This window comes from Dinoponera quadriceps, unplaced genomic scaffold (assembly GCF_001313825.1).
Source record: "Dinoponera quadriceps isolate SergipeBrazil2010 unplaced genomic scaffold, ASM131382v1 scaffold1069, whole genome shotgun sequence".
Classification (NCBI taxonomy): Eukaryota; Metazoa; Arthropoda; class Insecta; order Hymenoptera; family Formicidae; genus Dinoponera; species Dinoponera quadriceps.
The window spans coordinates 517,146-536,575 of NW_014555200.1; the positions used below are offsets into that span (position 1 = coordinate 517,146).

General features: G+C 47.9%; 2 protein-coding genes across 6 annotated transcripts in view; one reads left to right on the plus strand and one right to left on the minus strand.

Moving 5' to 3' along the window:
* Positions 1–19,430, minus strand: part of LOC106743444 (keratin, type I cytoskeletal 10-like) — a 95,879-nt gene that overhangs the window by 11,528 nt on the left and 64,921 nt on the right. The window lies entirely within an intron of this gene.
* On the plus strand, positions 74–11,976 carry LOC106743441. 2 transcript variants are annotated; one of them, XM_014617284.1, is made up of 9 exons: positions 74–152; positions 585–817; positions 1,261–1,472; positions 3,459–6,297; positions 6,648–7,974; positions 8,992–9,050; positions 9,860–10,571; positions 11,183–11,300; positions 11,475–11,976. In XM_014617284.1, exons 2-9 carry the CDS (start codon positions 732–734, stop codon positions 11,657–11,659), a joined length of 5,538 nt encoding a protein of 1,845 aa, XP_014472770.1. In that variant the 5' UTR covers positions 74–152; positions 585–731; the 3' UTR covers positions 11,660–11,976. The 2 variants fall into 2 exon arrangements, with proteins under 2 accessions (XP_014472770.1, XP_014472771.1); XM_014617285.1 differs by lacking the exons at positions 74–152; positions 8,992–9,050; positions 11,183–11,300; positions 11,475–11,976 and having other exon boundaries at positions 480–817; positions 9,860–9,963.

A 19,430-nucleotide genomic window follows, 5' to 3' on the forward strand; every position in this document is an offset into this window, starting at 1 on the left:
CGCACAAAGAAGCAGCACACTAGCGCACTCTAAGTGCAGTCTAGCACAGTTCGTGGTAGTACTTTTACACGCGTGTCTGGTGTGTGTGAGCGCGTGGGTTATTTTCTCGCTTTTTCTCGCAACTCACTATGCGACCGGAATCTCGAAACAAGGTAACAAAGCGCGAAGTACAATCGAGCACGGAATTGCGATTCGGAAGAGGAAACGAATGATTCACGTTTCGCAACTGCTCGCCGGAGCTTTATCGTGCGAAATCAGCTTTTCGTTCGCTTCTCGCTTAATAACGAGACCCGGCGAATTTACGGCAAATAGCTTTGCAGATGCGATCTAAATGACGGCGTTTCGGCAATAGCATCGCTGAATGCTCGATCATCCGGCTCTCTCTCTCTCTCTGCTCCCGAGTATTCATAATTATATAGATATTATACATATAGGCGCCATTATCTATTCCGAGCATGAGTCGCGCGCATTCAAATGAACTCGGCGAGTATCGCCATTCGTGAAGCGCGCACGACAATCGACACATCCGCGATGGCGCTTCGCGATCCCGCGCTCCGATTGTAGTTTCTTCGTCAATTTGAAAGGGTTAACGCGGTCGGGCGTGTCCGGCGCCGAGGGAGTTCGCGCGGCCGGTATACGTTGGTGAAATTCAGCCGGGATTATCGTGCCGTTGCGCCAGACATTGTACGCGAGTTCTGCGCGACGACGAGCTGCGTGTCGACGAAACGACGATGCTAAAACAAAGCCCGGCGTTCGACATCGATCGGCTCTCCGAGGCGGTAAACGGCCTGCAGAAATGCCTGGAGTGCACGATATGGTGAGCTCGTAGTCTGTAAATGCGTGTACGCCCGTAATTAGAGCGCCGTCAGAGCCCCATCGAGTCCGCACGTGTGATTTACAGACGTGATTAACCAGCTCTCGGGCGCGATGATTGGCGCAGCTTATAGGTTAGGATTTCAGCGATGCAGCAGGTGTTCTCTGTGTTTGTTACAGCAACTATCAATCAAATCTATCGAAATAGTCGTCAATTCGCGCAGGGAATATTATATCGAGTTAATCCCGAGCGCCAAATATTGATTTAAGGCACACTGAGCTCATTTCTAGGTTATCTTGCTTGTGACAGTGAGCGTGTGCAAGACTGAAGTTATGTTTTGGGACGTAACTTTGCGATACTAACTATATGTGACTTTTTAGCATTGTTCAGTGTCCTAAGCTTTACATCTTGAGCCTATGAATGACCATCGTTTTGTATTGTTTCAGTTTGGAGCTTATGACAGCACCTGTGAAGACACGATGTGGCCACTCGTTCTGTCAGCAATGCATAGGGAGGGTCTTACAACAGAATGCTCCTTGTCCACTGTGCAAGGAAGTCCTTAATAAACGCAGTGTATCCAAAGATGATCATCTGGAATCATGTATTGAGAAGTTCAAGAGACTTGTTATCGTCATTCAGACTGACAGTCACATTGATGGTAAGTATATTGTAATGAAAAGTCCCCCAATCAATTGGTCGCTTGGATTCATTGCTTCCCAACGACATCTGAATCTGTACAATATGAGTTAGTATCCTCATTTAAAGTATCATTAGCTAATTGCACTAGAGAGATAAAAGCTTAATGGCAAAGCAATGCTAGATATAAGGAGCTATAGCTTCCTGGATTCTCCTGGGAAGCGACTGTTGCGCCAGCTGGATGCCATGATATTGAGAATCATTGCTTGGAGCTCCCGATAATGGTCATAATATCCCCCGGACTATCGATCGCGATCCGCTATTGTCTTATTCAGCTGTGAGTGGAAGTTAAGAGCACAGGGCGGTAGACGCTCTGCGCCGTAAAAGTACATTAAGTGAGGTCAGCATTACGTCCTTCGCTGCGGGCCCTCATGCTGGGAGGCCTGAAAAATTTAATTCTCGATACACTGGAGGTGCCTCGATTCGCGCTATACGTTTTAGAGAAAGCTCAATGTTTTACGAGACCTCGGGAGTTTGGGTATCACGTATCTTTCGGACGCCGTGCAGTATCTCGCGTTGAATATTTCAGCGCGTGTTTACCGTAGAATTTTTTCCCGTCGTAGTTTTGATATACATATGCGCGATATATCGAGCACACTTTGTCGCGGATGAATATGAAAATAAGGGAAAAAGAAATGATAACAAATTTTTTATTTCTCATGAAAATCGAGAACACACACACACACACACACACACACACACACACACACACACATATACACACTTATTCTCTATATTCTACACGGAAAAGAAATCTCTATTCGCGTAACTAAATAGGGACCGGATGACAACTCGGTGACGAGAAATAATATCTCTCTGTTACCTCGACCATTTATCTAAATGTTCAGCCGCTTTATAACTCGGTTGAGATAACTGGGAACCATTGACTGAATAAAAGCCTTCTACAGAAATGTTTCTGTTCCTAAAACCATGTTCTTTCGTCTGATCCTCAGACAACAGAAAATCCTTTGTAAGCTGAGTTTTTCCCCATATAGATAACTTTATTCATCTATATATATATGTGTGTGTGTGTGTGTGTGTATAATTTATCCAAAGATAAGATTTTGGGAAAGTAAGAGTGTTACTTTTTCGCCTAAACGACCTTTTAGTTATTCTCAGAATTTGATAAAAAAAAGTCACTTTTGGTCATTATTTTGATGACTGAGAGGTCAATTTTTGACATCTTTTCTGCCAAGAAGCAGCCACTATTTCATTTTTTTGTTTCGGTGACTGGCTGGCAGCGCTGCTGTATTTATAATCTCGTCGACAAAGACCAAAAGATTTGTATGTAAATCGGAATACGTTCGTTCGTGCGCGAATTCACGGTCTAAGTGTACGCCAGACAGACAAATGTATTGTTCCTTGAGAAAGCGCGCAACTCCAGATGATTATTTATACTTGACCGTACCGGTGGGTCGATGTGCGCAACATTAACGTCACGATCCGTCATGCAAGTGCTATCGCAAGATTACTTTATCTTTATTATAGTTCCCTAGGATATTTTTGTTGCTGTGGGAGATAATCACGTCCCAACATTGAGATTATTCGTGAGGTTTTCTACAAATCTTATAATCGCGTATATAAGTGCACCTCTGTATTATTAGAGAAAAAAAATGAGATTGATGATTACCAAGATTCCTGATATTTTATATAGCTTCAATTATACCAAGCTAATAAATAATATATAAATTATAATATTACCAAGCTACTAATAAAAATATGTAATTGGAGTCGTTTTGATTTATCTTCCCTCACAATGATTTGGAGGTAAAACTGTTTTTCTCTCCCTTTTTCTCTCTCTCTCTCTCTCTCTCATTCTTATAAAAATGATTTCGTACTTTAAATAATGCTGAGATACCTTAATTATCGTAAAAAATGCCCCTTTTATCGGCGTCAACAAAGAAAAAAATACTAACCGTTGAACGATAAAGCGGTACTCGTGTTACAGTACTGTCGCACTTGAAGCTGCCGCGCGACACGAGGGAGAGCTGCTCGAATTCGGATAGTAGTCAGTCTAGCTTTTCTCACAAGAGAAAACCGACGAGGAGGCAATCGATTCGCAGCAACCAGAGTAGTACCTTTAAGACGGATAGACCGTCGACAAGCTGGAGAACGGTAATTGACTGTGATAATCCACGATACGACACGAATTCATTGATTCAACAGTCCGATCCAACCTCATCGTCTTTGGCCGGTCTTCATCCTCGTTTCGCTAACGAAAATAATAACACGTTTGACGATACGTCGGACGTCAAAGTTCGCACGTGGATACACTCGTACATCGACCAGCTCGATACCATCGGCGAGAACGTAGAAGATGAAACGCGTTCAAGCGAGAAGAATACGTCCCGGGTGAATAAGGACACGAAGAAGAGGGGATCCAATGACACGAAGAAGACCGATTTTGACGCCGATAAATTGAAATACAATGCGACTCACGCCAAGATACGTGCGAAGGAATGCAGGTCCGCGGATTCTAGAAAATCGAAGGTCGAAGAGCACATCGGCGATCATCGGGATGTCTCGGCGACGTCGAACGATCAGACGCGTCAGACCAGCGCCGATAAGTCGTTTTTCGCGGATACCACTTGGACCCGCGTGAAGGAGATCGGCAAGGAGATGCGTGGGAAGAAGAAGAAGAAATTGGAAGTGAGTACCGAGAAAAGTACCGATAGGAGTACTGAGAAAAAGGTCGAGGAAAAGACCGAAAAGGAGACCGAAAAGAATCCCGGGAAGAGTTGGAACATTCCTCGCATAATAGAAGACGTTATATTGACACCGGGGTCGAAATTCGAGTCATTTAATAAGAGCGCAACGAGTGACAACATGATCAACAAAGAGGCGAAGATATCTAATCTGCCGCAGAAATCGAGTAGTCGGAAACAGGACGCGATTGATAAGAAGTCGGTCTTATCGGGCAAAAAAATAACCCGGAAAACATCGGCGAATGAAGCGAAGGATCGGGAAAGATCGTTCGCCAGTGACAAAGCCGATTCCTCGATGTCGGAAGTTAATTACTACACGGAGGAGACATCGTTCATCACGCTAGCGGACGGCGATCAGAAACTGCGCATAAAGAACCTCAATAGTCGTCAGATGAATGAGATTATCGGCTTCAAGGGAGACTTTCAGGAATCGACCAACGACGGGAACGTCCTTGACCGAAATCGACACTTCAAGGAGGAGGAAGAGAAGGAGGACAAAGAACGAGAGGAAAACCAGAGAATCATGACGGAATCGTTCAACTCGTCATCGTCGCGTCAGCAAAGATTGATCGTATTGACGCCGGAAAAACTCAACGAGTCCGTGCTGAAATGCAGGACGACCCGCGACGACGGCTCGCGATCTCCCGTCAGCAGCAGGTTAGCGGATCCGATGTCGTGTTTGCCGAACCGGACGCCTCCGGTGGATAATGACGTTGAAAGGACAACGTCGACGATTTCAAGAAGAGAAGCAGCCGCGTCCGAGTCTCGATCACGGATGCCGGAAAAGCCCAGGTTATCCTTGAAAAGGCACCCGAAAAGTTCGGAATCGCCGTTACTGAGTCAGGTTTCCCTGATGGAACGAATGTCGACCGACGACTTTTACGCGAGGAGTTCGAGCGGCCGTAAGAGTATCGATTCGTCAGTGTCAAAGGACGGCCCGTCCGTTGAGCGATTGGCGAGTGTTAGGCGCGACTTGAGCTCGCAGATCATCAGCAAGGAGTGTTTGCAGGCAGACCCGACAGCCGCTGATGTACCCGATAATCGGCCGCAGAAAGACCTAGACCGCGGCTTTCCCGTGAAGTTCACGCAGCTGGGCACGCTGATCAGACGGCGAAATGTGAGGTATATTTACCTGGGTGCGATTAAACGCGAACAACGTTTGCCGGCGCGGATTGCGGAAGCGAACTTGGTGTGCAACATGCAACTGTTGGTCAGCATGAACGAGATAAAGTATCCCAACAAGTTGCAGAGTTCCCGACTCGAGTCGTCCGTGAGCACCTTGCAGGACTCGACGGGCGTCACCGTGCTGGAGAACGTCCACTACGCGGACAAGTCAATCGCGAGTCCAAACGACACCGTCTTAGATGCTATGAAACTCGACATCCCGGCGAGCTCAACGCCGAAGGGAGGTGCGGATCGTGGGCGTCGTCTTAATCGTGCGGGGACCACGGCGCGAGGAAGCTCCTCGACGAGCGCGAACAGACCGTCGGTCGTGCAGCAGACTCCCGCATCTCGCGTGGACCAGAGCACCAAGCAGAACAGGGCGCACGCGGTGAACTCCATCAAGCTGTTGTCGCCGGACAAGGACTCGCAGCTCCAGTTTCTCTCGATAGACTCGCCGATGAGTGAACACGGCCGGTCCAGGCTCGCTAGTTCCACGCGACCGGTACAGTCCGAGCTCCGGAGAGGAGGCAGCTCGGATTTCACCAAAGACAACGACCTCGCGGGTGAGGTGAGAAAGTCGCAGGGGGCCGTCAACGTGCCTTACTCGGAGAATTCTAGATTCCAGCCGGTTATGAAAAGGAAGAGAACGAAGAGCGACGACGACGATGACTCCAGCGACTCGGCGGTCAGCGTGAGTAGTCAACGCACGGTTAAGTTCGACAAGAGCAAGAGGAAAGCGCACAAGAGCCGAGACAAGACGCGTTCAAACGTCGGCGGGAAATGGCCGTCGCGCGACCAGGTGCTCTGCGTAGATCCCGACGACCGCGCGGAAGCGCAAGAGAGGAAATTCAAGAGGATATTCTCGATCTCCGACTCGGACACGGAATCGGATTCGTCGGCGCGCGGCGCGAGGAACAGGTACGTGTGTGAACGTGTCCGTCATTGTGGATTTTTCACTTGTTGCTTTCTAATTCGCGACGAAAGACCGCTTCTCTCCGAGAATCTTGCACATTTAACTCTCCTTGCACGTTAAACTCTATTCTGACCGATTACCGCTGCATACACTCTGCTCTATCGATTCCCTCCCTGTTATTCTTTGTGGAAAAAAAGTTTGCGCAAACGACGCGAAAGATAGGACACGCGCGCGTTTAATCGCCGAGAGACATTCTCTCCCCCTCCCTCGTTTCGGACACAAATGCGTTTTTCTCCTTTTCTCCTCTTTAATGTTTTATTTTTCACTTACATCGTCCTCCGTGTTCTCCCCGAAGAAACAAGAGCGGCGATCGATGCGACCGGGGGAACGCGTCGATCAGGAACACGTCTACCAAAAGTGAACCGACGAGGGAAGCCTTGGACGAGGATCTCCGTATTCGCAGTATAGCCGACAAATGGAACAACGAGTACGGTGCGGCGCAAAAGAGGTCGATCGAGGAACTGAGAAACGCGCAGGATACCGTCAGGCCGATGAGACTCGCGTCCGAGAAGAAGACGAGCTTTCGTCGCTTCCCTTCTACTTTGACCAGCACATCCCGCGAGAGCGACAAACGCGGGAGTGTGAAGTTGAACGAGAACACCACGACGATCGACTCGGATCTGTTCTTCGAGAGCAATAGTATATTCAATTCGGAGGTCCTGGAGCAGCTCAGTGCGCGGCCATCGATCGGCAGGTCGAGCCACAGCCGGAAGTCGCAGAGTTCCATGGACCCCTTCAACGATGACATCATCAGCAAGGTGCTGCAGATCGACCGGTCGACAGGCGTCGCCTCGCGGGTGGACGGCGACGAGACGAGTCAAAGAGACGAGCGTAATTCGCTTCAGGACAATTTCGACGAGGCGTTCGCGAACGTCGAGCTGCCGCAGAGCGAGGACGTGATACCCTGTAGCGAGCTGCCGGCGGCTCGCCGCAATCCTCATCGCAATCTCAATCGCACGCTGACGGAACAGAACACGTCGAGCTGTCCCGCGATGACGAATGAGCCAGCGCGTCAGATGACGGCCGCCTCGTCCACTGCCGACATCTCCGGGTATTGCGGCAAAAGTGCCAAGAAGACACAGCTGAACAACACCTCGGAAAATTCCGACAAGGAGAACACCCACGGCCAAAGGAAACACGATCACGCGGAGGAGGACCGGAGGGATAAGAAAAATATTACCGCGAGGAGACCGGATGACAAAGGCCGTGAGAAGGTCATGTCGAAGAATAATGTATCGCAGGAGAAACGGGTTTCCTTTGACCGCGTCGCCGAGGCGACGGGGAGAATGTCGTCACGGATGGAGAAGGAAATTAATGTTCCAGCCAGCTCGGCGAGTCAACTCCGAGTGGACGACGACGACGACGGCAAAGCACAAGGGAGAAGCACGAGCGACGACCATGAGTCGAACGCAAAGGATTTTTCCTCCGCCTCTCTTATGGACATCACGATGCAGCAGTATCGGCTGAGGATAATCGAGGAAGATCTGTTTGGTGTCGCGCTCACCCGGCCCGCCGCGAAGCCGGAAAAGAGGAATTTGCCGGACGATTCGTTTCGAGAAGAGCAACGCACACCGAAGAAGAGGAAAAAAGGCGCCCATGAGAGAAGCAACGCGGGGTCACAGGTGAGCGTTCGTGCGATTCTTTCTTTAGCAGCTGCATGTTTCCTTTGTTATGATAATTTTTTTTTTCATCTATGAACAAAGCAGGTACAATTGCAATTCGAATTCATTCGCGAAATTCTTCTTCGGAGAGTCTGAGATACGAGATTAATTATGAACTGTTCGAGTGCGATTAAATCGGACAACGTTAAAGATGTGGTCAATTGCAGCCATGTAAAATCAATTGAAATTTATTATTTATGTACGCTTCTGGTACCAGAGATATTTTTTTTATCGGCTGCGAATTATTTTCTCGATCGTCTTATTGAAAATTCTTATCGGAAAATCGCGCGAGACAGGATACCTTCTTCGAGATCGAGAAGAAGGAAAAAAATATAACAGCGAAACACACACACACACACACATCAGACACAGTGAATTGAATTTACATGCGCCGGCGTACGGGCGTTCCTTTCCTTCCACGTTCGTCGCGAATGCCACGGCGTAAACCGCATCGCGTGCGGATTCCCTTCGAAGGGGAACTCCGTCTCTCCCTTTCTCATCGAAATAATTACAACTCGCGTAATTAATCTTCTCGGACGTTCGCCCCAAGTTTAATCCGTCGCCGAAATTAAAGGCGACGCGCGGCGTTTTATATTCTATTAAATTTCCATCGCGGCGTTTTACGAGCCTCACTTTTTTACGATCCTTTTCGCACATAACCAGAGCGAGTATGCGTGTTCGACGGTTTTTCTGTGCAACGATAGGAACGTTTCGCATAGGAATAGCTGAGAATGGATTATGGAGTAGCTTGTTTCATACGCATCGCCTCGCCCTTCACAAACTTGCAAACTGCACGTCACAACCACCCGTAAATGTTACTCCTCGTTATTCGCAACTACGACCTCGGTCTTATGACGCGAGAGAAGAAAAGAAACAGACTCTTAGAAACGAAAAAACAAAGAGAGAGATAAAAAGAGACTCTTAGAGAGGAAAAAAAATAATCTCAGCACGAGGATCACGTAGTACTTTTAAACGCAGGAACACTCCGCCGATGAAGACGACATCGTGGAGAACACTCCTGAGACGAAGATGAGGAAGTAAGTACTTATATTTTAAGCTCTTTACTCTCTTTATAGCGCATCCTTCATGCATGTGCTTACGCGCTTTTGCCGCTCGGATAACGCGCTGGTCGTGCAGTAAATACCATCGCATGCGATCGAAGCTGCGCGATGAAACTGTCTGTCATCTTTTTCTACTTAGTTTCGGGTGTATTACGTGGCGTATCGCGAAGCAATTGGCAGGCGCATCTGTCGAGAAAGGTATGGAAATAGGATTGAAGAATTGAACGCGAAGACTAAACGATTAATCGCGAAGTAGTTAGAAGGCATCTTCGGTGAAAAAGTGGTAATAAGATTGATAGATCCCGGCAAGAAATAAAAAGATTAAAAGTAACGTAAATGCATTCCGTACAATAAGTATGAGGGAAACCGGTTTGTTTCTTATACCGGTCGGTCTGTATACATATGATTTCTTATGAAAAGATACATCGTTTACACTATCGAAGTGCACAAGTGTATAAAATGACAAACTTTGTTTAAGCTCTTTCAATAAATCAATTTCATTCTGAAGATTTTTCTCCGATCATTTTACATCAATGCTGACGCTGGCTCACGCATGATACATTCAATCTTTTAATTCCTCGTCGGGATTAATCTTGCTTCCGTTATTCTCTCCCCGCGCCTTATATAAACCGTCGCGCGGAAGGTCCTTCGACATCCATTACGAGTGAATGATGTAAAAACACGCGATCGATCGGAATCGCGCGGAGAGCAGCTCCGCGTGTTCTCGCGTGTCAACTGATCGGTGAAACGCGGGGCGTCGTAATCCTGGGCTGGGACTTTTGCAGCAGTGGGAATAGCGGCAAGACGGTCGGCTCGAGCACGCGACGAAATATAGCGGCATTGTATCTGTCGCCGATTCCCGAACTCCCAAGCTCGACCACGTCCCCGCGCAAAAGGGTAACGTCGAAGAGCGAGCGCGCGAGTACTCCCCTTTGCCGGCCCGGGCTGATGTATCCGCTCTATCAAAGCACACCGAAGGTGACGTCGAGCTCCGCGATGTCCACGACCGGCGACAAAGCGCAGCTCGACAAGCTGCAACGCACCACCACGAGCGGTGCCGTTTCATCGTCGACGAAGCGGCCGACGAACGGCGACACATCGAGTCTGCGCTTCGTGTGCAGCGGCCTGGCGGCTGCTCAGATCGCGAACGTGCAGAAGTTCGCGCGGTTGCACAACGCCGATTACGCGAGGCAGTTCGACTCGGTGGTGACGCACGTGATCGTCAACACCAGCGGCGCGGAGAACGCGGCGAAGAGCACGCTCAAGTATCTACAAGGCATCGCGCATCGCAAGTGGGTAGTTAGCTACAAGTGGATCGAGGATTGCACCGACCAGCGCAGGCTGCTGGCCGAGGACCCCTACGAGGCGACCACGCAGAACGCCGACGTCAACGCACCCGGGCCACGGAACTCACGGCTCAGCGACAGGGATCTCTTCGAGGGCTTCACGTTCTCGTGCGTCGGCCCGTACGATAACGTCTCGTTGAGTCAATATCAGGTCAGTCCTTTTAGGCTCTCCGAGATGAAAGAGACGCGCCGGGGGTTGTTCTAATTAGCTAGGCGTGTGATTCTTTTCGGCGGTTTTTCTAATCGCCAATCCAAAAGCTTTAGGAGATTGTAAGCTTCACTGTCGTGTCTTCGGTGCGCATCAAGTAGGAGCTACTTATAAATTTGGTACTTATCAAGCAGAATTATGTTCCTATATTTATTTCGCTCTAAGTAATTATACGGTAAAAAAAATATAGAATTTTGAGATGCATGTTCCTTTATCTCATGTCTTAGGCTCTGCATTGGTCGCAATAAGCAATTTTTGAATGCGAATAATTATTCTTCATACATCATTCAACACATCGATTATACACAGAAAAAATCGATAGAATTTTCAGCAACGCGCGTAATGGGAGTAAATTTTCTTTGATTCGATAGCGATATTATTGAAACTAATACATCGTACATTGTCTCAACAATTCGTGTATTAGTGTTCGCTTCGCTGTACGCTCGGCGCCAACGACGGAGAATTTTTATTTACGCTCTCGTTCGCGCAACCGTCGTCAACCATCTCAAGCTGGAGCTCGGCCAAAGCCATCTGAAGAATATCTTCGGTTTTAGGACTTGTTACGCGCCGCCGGAGCCACGGTGGTCGACTCTTTGGAGGCTCTCGCCGCCGAGAAGAAGGGCTTGAAAGGCGTCGTGATCCAGGGCGACACTCACGACAACAGCACGATCGGTGAGCGATTGTCGTAAACGTGACGTAACGTAACCGTGTCTTCGGAGATACGCCCGCAAAATCGTGGATATTCGATATTTATTAATCTAACACAACCGGATTCGAGAGACACGCGAGGCACGTGGGAAATTCAGAGACGAATTATCCAGAGGCGTTTTCAACTTTTTCTCACAGGACGCTGGTACCGAGACGCCCGGGCGGCGCCGATTCTCATCGACTGGATCGTGGAGAGTATCGGCCACTACAAACTATTCCCGCTCATTTCCTACATTCAGACGCTATCGCCACAGGACTACTATGCGATCGGCTATCCACGGGAAATCATCGGGGACGAGGAGTACAGCGACATGTCCGAGTAACACGAGACGGTCGCCGGATCGCTCCCAGTCGCCGGCAATTCACTCATTACCTCGACAAGTTGACGTCAACGAAGTGATCGCAATAATTTCTTTAATTTTCCGTATATTGGCTGCTGAATCGCGCATTTCATTTTCCATTTTTCACTTTATTATCTGTATTATCATCGTCATCCCGTCGATAGATATCCCGTTACGCACGCGGGTTATCGTTACTTACTGTTTACATCACACGCGGATACACGATATCATAATTTATGATTTATACTTTTCTAATAAACAGTTGCCTAATCATGTACTAACGACGGCCGCCTAATCAAGAGTTCTCGTTTCTCCCTTCGCTGGAACCTTCGCCTCCCTCTCTGCCCTCCGCCGCAAATCTCTTTTCCGCACTTTCAACGACCTTCGTCTCGCCCGGCGTCATCGTTGCGAGTTTACCGTCCGTTTCGCGCGAGCGGTCGCCGCCCCGTCTTACATAGCTTTCCAATTTAGCCTCGAGAGATCTCCGAGACTGCGGTTAACGCCGTCGTGAGACGCGTCTCGAGATGTTTCGCGTTCCGCCGCGCGAGGTACACACGAAATCCATTCGGCTCGATCACGCCAGGCCGGGGCTATTTTCGCCGCGCGATGTCGTCATCCTTGAGGACGTCGCCATCGCCGAGATCGTAACGCTCGTTTGTCCGTGAGATACGTCGACGTTTTCACCCGTATATTCACCCAAACACACGTACCATATTGATTTGCCCGGGACCACCTGTAGCCGAGTCCCTTTCTCGCTCTCTCTCCCTCTCTTTCTTATCCGCTCGCGCGCCCCACGGTGGTTATGAATCCCGCCCCGATCGCGCGCGAGCTCGGCGAAACGATCGTATTCCGCGCGCGCACACATACACACACCGTACTCTTGATTTCGATATTAATATTGCAGCAAAACGCCGGATAAGGTCAGAGTTCGCGAAATTCGCGCTTTTACAACGCTCGTCGCTCGGCTACCCGCGGGCGTTGCAAGCTGCATTATACATTATATATTGTCTAATTCGCAGATAGCATAGGGCACGGCGTAAATATTCCAGCATAACGTCGGATACATTTTCCGTGATAGAGATTATAGCGCGGCGGAAGTCGCGGGATCATCGAGACGAGGTGTTTGCATCAGTCTTTTGCACTCTTGACAACGAGCCGCGGTGAGCCGGTCGAGATTAAAGCGCGTTTATTAACTCGACACTTCCGTGCTTACACAGGATGTCCGATAATTTTCTCGTGGTCCGTGGCGTGCAGGTAGGACGGATGAGACTAAACAGGAAAGTCGTGTACCGTTTTGCAAAATTCGCCATAGTTGATGAGGAATTAATTATTCTATATGAGCTAATGAACGCACGGGAAGCGGCAGGTCGGACTCTGTATAAAGAAGAATAATAGTTTACTTCTCTTAAGATCTTCCAGAAAGAGCGATAGTTAAGTAAGAAAATTCCCGAGACGTTTATCTCATCGCAATAAAGTATTATTCCCTCTATTTCGCGAACGAAAGGAAGCCCGCGTCTGCATTTGTGCGTCGAATCGTGAGAACGAACGCCAATGAATTTTGACCGGAAGGAGTTGCTCAGGATTTAGCCGTCTTCTCTGCAACATATAGAGATTCGATTATGCCTGTAACTCGCACGCACACACGCGTATCCCCAGCCACGTAACTCGGGACTGTTGAAGTTCACCATTGTACGCGGTCCAGTATACCTGTGTTTGCGAATCGTTCTCAATTGTGCAGAGCATCGAGGACTCCATTGTGTGTTTTCACGCGACGCCACTCGGCTGTGTGCGCCGCGTCCATTTGTGTCGTCTGCAGACGGTAAAATAGCGGCACATTATCGCCTTTGAACGGTTCCCCCTATTAAATTGAAAATCATTTTGACATGCGAACGAACGAAACACGTGTTCGTCGTGTCCGCGTCGCGTCGCGTTTCGAATTCAGCATCGTGGATGGAATAGCTAGTAGAGATGCCGAGATATCGTTCAAATTATATATTTGAACTACAAACTCCTCGTATTATCGTGTTGAGAGCGAGATTACAGATTTATTCTTAAATAATTACCTCGCGACAATATTATTATCGAGAAGTTTAGATACGCGATGAAAAGGAAGAGTCGAATAATAAACGATGAATAAAGGCTGTCATAAATTAATTTTCTCTCGTTTGTTAACTTCGGTTGGGATTATCTTGATTATGTACTTGCATATGCAAGAGTTACTATGTTATTCTGATGCGCGTCTGTTAAAGTTCACTACTTCTGCCAACTCAGTTTTAACGTTAGACCGTTATCTTTTTTAAGTTTTCATTCTCGGAGCTTTACTATAAATTACGCAACTTTACGGCTGCACTTCAAAAATTGAATGATCAAGAATCTCGACTTTTTTTCGTGCAATAGCCGTATAACAGACTTTATTATCATAGTAGTTCTCCACTCTAAAATCGTAAGGGCTCGCTCACGCGGTTCCTACGATAACAGAATGAAAATCCCTCGGGGATACGGCGAATAAATCACTAGGCCGTATTTGGTGGATGAAGCCGGCGATCAAACACGTGTTGATACCCGGGACCATCAATAATCACGAGCTCGGCCTCGTGGGCCGTAATAATGTTCATCAGACATGCCCACTCCATCGCGTTGTAGCCGGGTCTTCTCGTTACCGCGCCGTGTCTCATATAATAGTAATGCTCGCGCATACAGCTGCTCGCTTCACTTGCGGCTTGTTGTAGTCGAATGTAGCCAATAGCCGCCTGCGCACTTATGGATCTCGTTTAATCACTTGGTAACCGCAACGAAGTCCCGCCGTTACCCGTTCGAGCGTTTTTCATTTCGAATGCACTTTAATTACGCGCCCGCGGAATGCGATCCCGCGGACGCATTTAATCCGATAACTCGCGCAAAATGCGTATATTTATCTTTCGTCTTTTCGAAATGGCGCCCAAACATCAGCGCGTTTGTGTTACGTGTGAATTTTCCCTTTTCATCGGACTTACGGTTCGCGTATTACGCTCGGGGGAAGATCAACGTGAGAATTAATCGCGACTCCCCCCGCGGACGGATCGTGAGCTCTCCTTTCTTCGATTCCCGCGATAAATCTTTTCTTCTCGTTCCGTCGTCAAGCGCGACGGGGAAGGAGAGAGACCGTGCGTCCGAAATGCAGTATGGGGTTAAAGCGGGTTAATGCGCGACCATATCGGTGAATAATAGGGAGCCGTCGTATCCCATTAATTCACGTCTTACGCGCTCCGAGGGCGAACCGTCGGGTCCGCTTAATCGCCAAATTGTCCGTATAAATTACAATTCGAGAAAAGTGCGGCAATAACTTTCCATTACTCGGAGCGTATTACTCGCAGATCGCCGTTGTCCGTTGAAGCAGCTCGTTTTCCAGTCAAGAGATTACAATCGTAAAATAAAAGTGGATGCGCCGCCAGCTCGCCAGCTTAATGTTCCCTTGCTCCGCTTATTTCGTAATAGGAATCGCATAAAAATGAGGAGAGAGCGAGGCACAAATATCCGGCAATCGTGCTTCATAAAGCGATGTGTCACAGAGCGGAAATAATAGAAATGGAAGCGGGATTTTTATCGTATACGTTTCCCTCCCCCTCTCATCCTGCTGAAAAATCGAGTGTATCAATATATCGAGTTTCGATCCGCGATACGTTCAATGCGGCGTTATTGGATCGCGGACGGAGTCGAGTTAACGTTAATGCGAAATTTTTGCAGTTTCATAAATCGACATTAATCGAACTCGGGGCGAAATTCACTTCCTCCCTCGGGGGAATTTCATACGCATCAGGCGCGCTCTCGCTACGTCGTTGTCCTTTTAATCGCACGCTTGTCTGAGCACGTGCTCGCGATCGCCGGGAAGAACTCCGAGAGACTGCAAGAGAGATTTTACTATCTGCTACCTGCCTACATTGAAAAAACACGTTTGATATTTGCGATTATAATTGCATAGTGAAATCATTATAGTTGGATTCTTATAGAAGATGCTGTGGTAAATAATGGAGGAGAAGGTGATATTATGGCCCCCTTTTATATTGTGTACAATAAGTTTCTTATTAATTAACATTTAAAATTGAAAACTTAACGATTTCATTGCATCCATTGCATTCGTTGCGTAATCGGTCGAAAAGAAACAAGTGTGATAATGTGACCCCCCGCTAAGATAGATCTAAGAAATTGATTTTGTTTAAAAATCCCGGTGTTTTGTTATAAATTTATATATTTATTCAAAATAAGAAAACTTTGTGAAAGAACAGTAAATATAACAGCGAATCTTTAATATATTGATATAATAAGTGCTAACTCATTTGTCAGAAGGTGGATACAAACTGTATATCGGCGCGTTTCGCTATCCCGTACTTTCGTCGCGTTGCGAATACCGCGTCGAAGTAATATTCCATACCTCATGCGATAAATAACGAACAGCTCTCTCTGATGGTCCACCAGCATCAGCATCACCGCCACTGGCGAAGGCGCTGTCATCTCGCGCGAGCAATTTCACGGAACATCGTGCATGTCCCGCGGACAACAACGGATCGCTACCAGAATGCGGCGCGCAGAGTCCGATGGCTCTTTATGAGCAATTTCGCGGAAAGTGCCGTGCGGCTTTTTATCTCTGGTATCTTCGGTCCACTATACAGTTGACAGAATCGGTTCGAAGAACAAACAAGGGGTGAGGACGCAATGGAGGAAGAGCCGTTCGTCCTTTTTCCGTCACGTCGTTTTCTTTAATTGGTAGTAACAGAAGTACAAAAACCGAGCGCCGCGCCGTGACAATAGACGGTGGAAAACAAAGGCCGCTCCTCCTCGATACCGGCGAAAATTTCTAAAGGCGGCATCCGCTTTATTTCGCCCTGCGTCCACGATCCAGCAACTACCTTTCTCTCTCTCTCCGGACGGTCGCGCATAATTATCATCCCGCGAATGTCGCACGAAGAAGCCGCAGGAGTTACGGTGATATTATCTCCCGGTAATAAATGCGCGAGCCCACGTCCGTGTGAAATCCGATCTCCGCGGAACGGCGTTGAAAGTCGAATCTGGGACTCCCCAGAGCTGCGGGACTATCGTCGCGAGGTCCCGGGAGAAGGAGATGCACCGAGAGATCCCGCCGCAGTGTCCGGGGGTGCGAAATTATTCGATAATTCAGGGATCCGTAAATACACTCAATTCAAACGGGATCGCTATTGAGATTGATGATGGCGGAATCGCCTCTCCCCTTAGCTCGCCCCCTCGCCCCGGCGTCGGTCGACGAGGTCGCGTTCTTTGGAGGGCGCAGAAGTGAAGGCTGGGAAACAACGGAGGAGTCGAGTCCTACGTGAATGTGCGGAGGATCTGTGCAGAAGCCGTATCCTAGAGGAAAGATTCGCGAGGGGAGAGGGTAAGTTGCTCTCCACGCATCCCCTGCCCGCTCTCTGCCAATTAACAATGGTAAGTGCCGAGTGAGAACGAGCGAACGGCCGAGAGAGACATGACCTTTCCACTCTACTAATTTGCTCCGGATTTAACTGCGGTGCACTTAAGTCGCAAAGATATTCCGACGAGCTCGACCGCGCTGCCCGCGAAAATGGCTCGCCCGTCAACGTGTTCGCAAATTGGTTTTCACGTAACTGGACGAGAGGACCGTTCCACGACTTTTCGCACCGTGTGAAATCGAGGGGGCGATGGAGAGTAAAAAAATTAACCGGCTGAAAATCGAGGACGGTAGTCGGTCTGACGCACGAAATAGAGTTAGATCGAAAGTGCTCTCTCTCGGTCCTGTTTCCCATATTAGATAATATTCGACGTTGCGAACGAAGGGATTAGAGAACGCTTCGTAATTCCAATTTCTCAATTTTCCATTATGTGATTAAACTGAACTTCGGAAATTAATAACAAATTTTGGTGATATTTAATAATTACTACTAAATGTATGGTCCATAAGGGAAATTGTTTTAGATATTTTTTTTTTTAGATATTACTACAATTTATATCTAAAATATATTATAGTATCGTTCGAAACGTTCGGAAACAAGACTTGGAAACTATTTGTGTACGTGTGATAAAATTTTACATCTCGTCTAAGTTAAAAGATATCTGCGAGAGTAAACTACAAATTGAAGTTTTACAGCATATAAATTTATTTAGTTTCAATATACGAACATACCTCGTTCAACAAAAATTCTCTCAACGAAGTTCTCTGGCGAGTAAGTTTCGCGTAACTCGAAAAATGCGCGCTCACGGCGCTGCGGCTGCCGACTTATCTAATTTAATCGTGAAATAAAAAGAGAGCTATCTTTCGAGCGTCACGTTCGGGATATCGACGTTGGCTGAGCCGACATCGTGCTCTCTCTTGTGGTCAACTGTCCGGTATCCTGTCAACAGATGTCACGGGGTAGGTCAAGCGTGCTGACGAAATTCGGTGCTCGTCGCTTAAAGCGCGCCGTTGCAACGTGACTGGCGGCCGTGAAGAGACGCGGCGGCTCAGAATTTACGTGAGCGAAATTCGAAAGCGCGATTCAATATCTCTTGCCCGATTTAAATTGAATGAACCTCGAGGATTGCCGCGGAGCGCGCTCAAGCCAAAGCTCAAGCCATTGCTCTCTCTGATATCGAAATTTTGAGATTCCGTTTACGCACGTCCCGGGGAAATTCGTGCTGTATCAGAAAACAGATTTACGGTTTTCGCAGTTCCACCGAGCAGCTCCGAGAAAGCTTTGTGACGCGATGAATGAAAACGTGGAAGAAAAGAGCCCTCCGGGACTATTCAGATTTTTAGCGATATATTTTTCGTATGAAGAATTTTCAAAAATATTGGGTATTTTCTTATCACCGTTTGTCAGATATTCGATCATCACAAGTGGGCCGATCGAAGCCGAGCTGCAAATATTAGTGCGCAAATTTTATTTATTTTTTATCGTATTTCCTCTCCGAAGGGATAAAACCGACGATTTTTTTTCATCGAAATTTTATCGGTCCAGTTTCATCTCCGATTCCACCTTTTTCCCGTTGATTTTCAACCAAACTCCAATCCTTTTCGCCCTAAATCGCCGCAAGTAAATCTGATATTACGGGAAAAAAACATAATAAAAAGTATTTACCGGGTAATATCTGCGTTTCTGATTTAATTTCGAGAAATAATCACACGCGATACGCGATACTCTCGCGTGGAAATTCGAAGCATCCGTAGAGAATTTAGAATCAGAATGCACCAACTCTTCAGGTGAGCCAGAAGGGAGCAGAATTTTCCCTCCCCCAGAAGTCCACTGCGGACTCCTCCTCCTCCTCGTCGTCGTAAATCGCGAGTCTCGCGAAAAATATATATTCCGCGATCGGAGCAGGACGGGTTTCTCGGAACTTCCGCGGCTGTCGGCCGCGAACTCATGCAGGCGCTCGCGGAATCCGCGAAATTAATCGCTGCGGCCGACCAGTTTGCGGGACACAGTCGGCAGAAGTTGAAACCTCTCGAATACCGCGCGTCAAGCCGGCGTTCTTATCACATTAATATATGGTAGCGCAACAACGACGTGGGGAAGGACGAAGTGCGGCGTCTCTATGTATGTATGGGCGAGTGGGCGAATGAGTGACGGCGGTATGTGCGATTCGCGAATTATTATGCGAAGCGGGGCCGAGGTGTACGCGATATCCCTAACTTGCCACTCCCGTTGGGAGTCACGTCGACGCTTTGAGCAACGAGCATGTAATTTCATCTCCACCTCCGGCTAGACATTTGTCAGCACGCATCCGACGTTGCGACTTGCCCATCCACCGA

Excerpts from the sequence above, each read along its gene's own strand:
- LOC106743441 (XM_014617284.1), top strand. The coding sequence starts at position 732 with ATGCTAAAACAAAGCCCGGCGTTCGACATCGATCGGCTCTCCGAGGCG. Across the intron at positions 1,473-3,458 it reads GACTGACAGTCACATTGATG|TACTGTCGCACTTGAAGCTG; the intron begins GTAAGTATATTG and ends CTCGTGTTACAG. Across the intron at positions 10,572-11,182 it reads TCTCGTTGAGTCAATATCAG|GACTTGTTACGCGCCGCCGG; the intron begins GTCAGTCCTTTT and ends CTTCGGTTTTAG.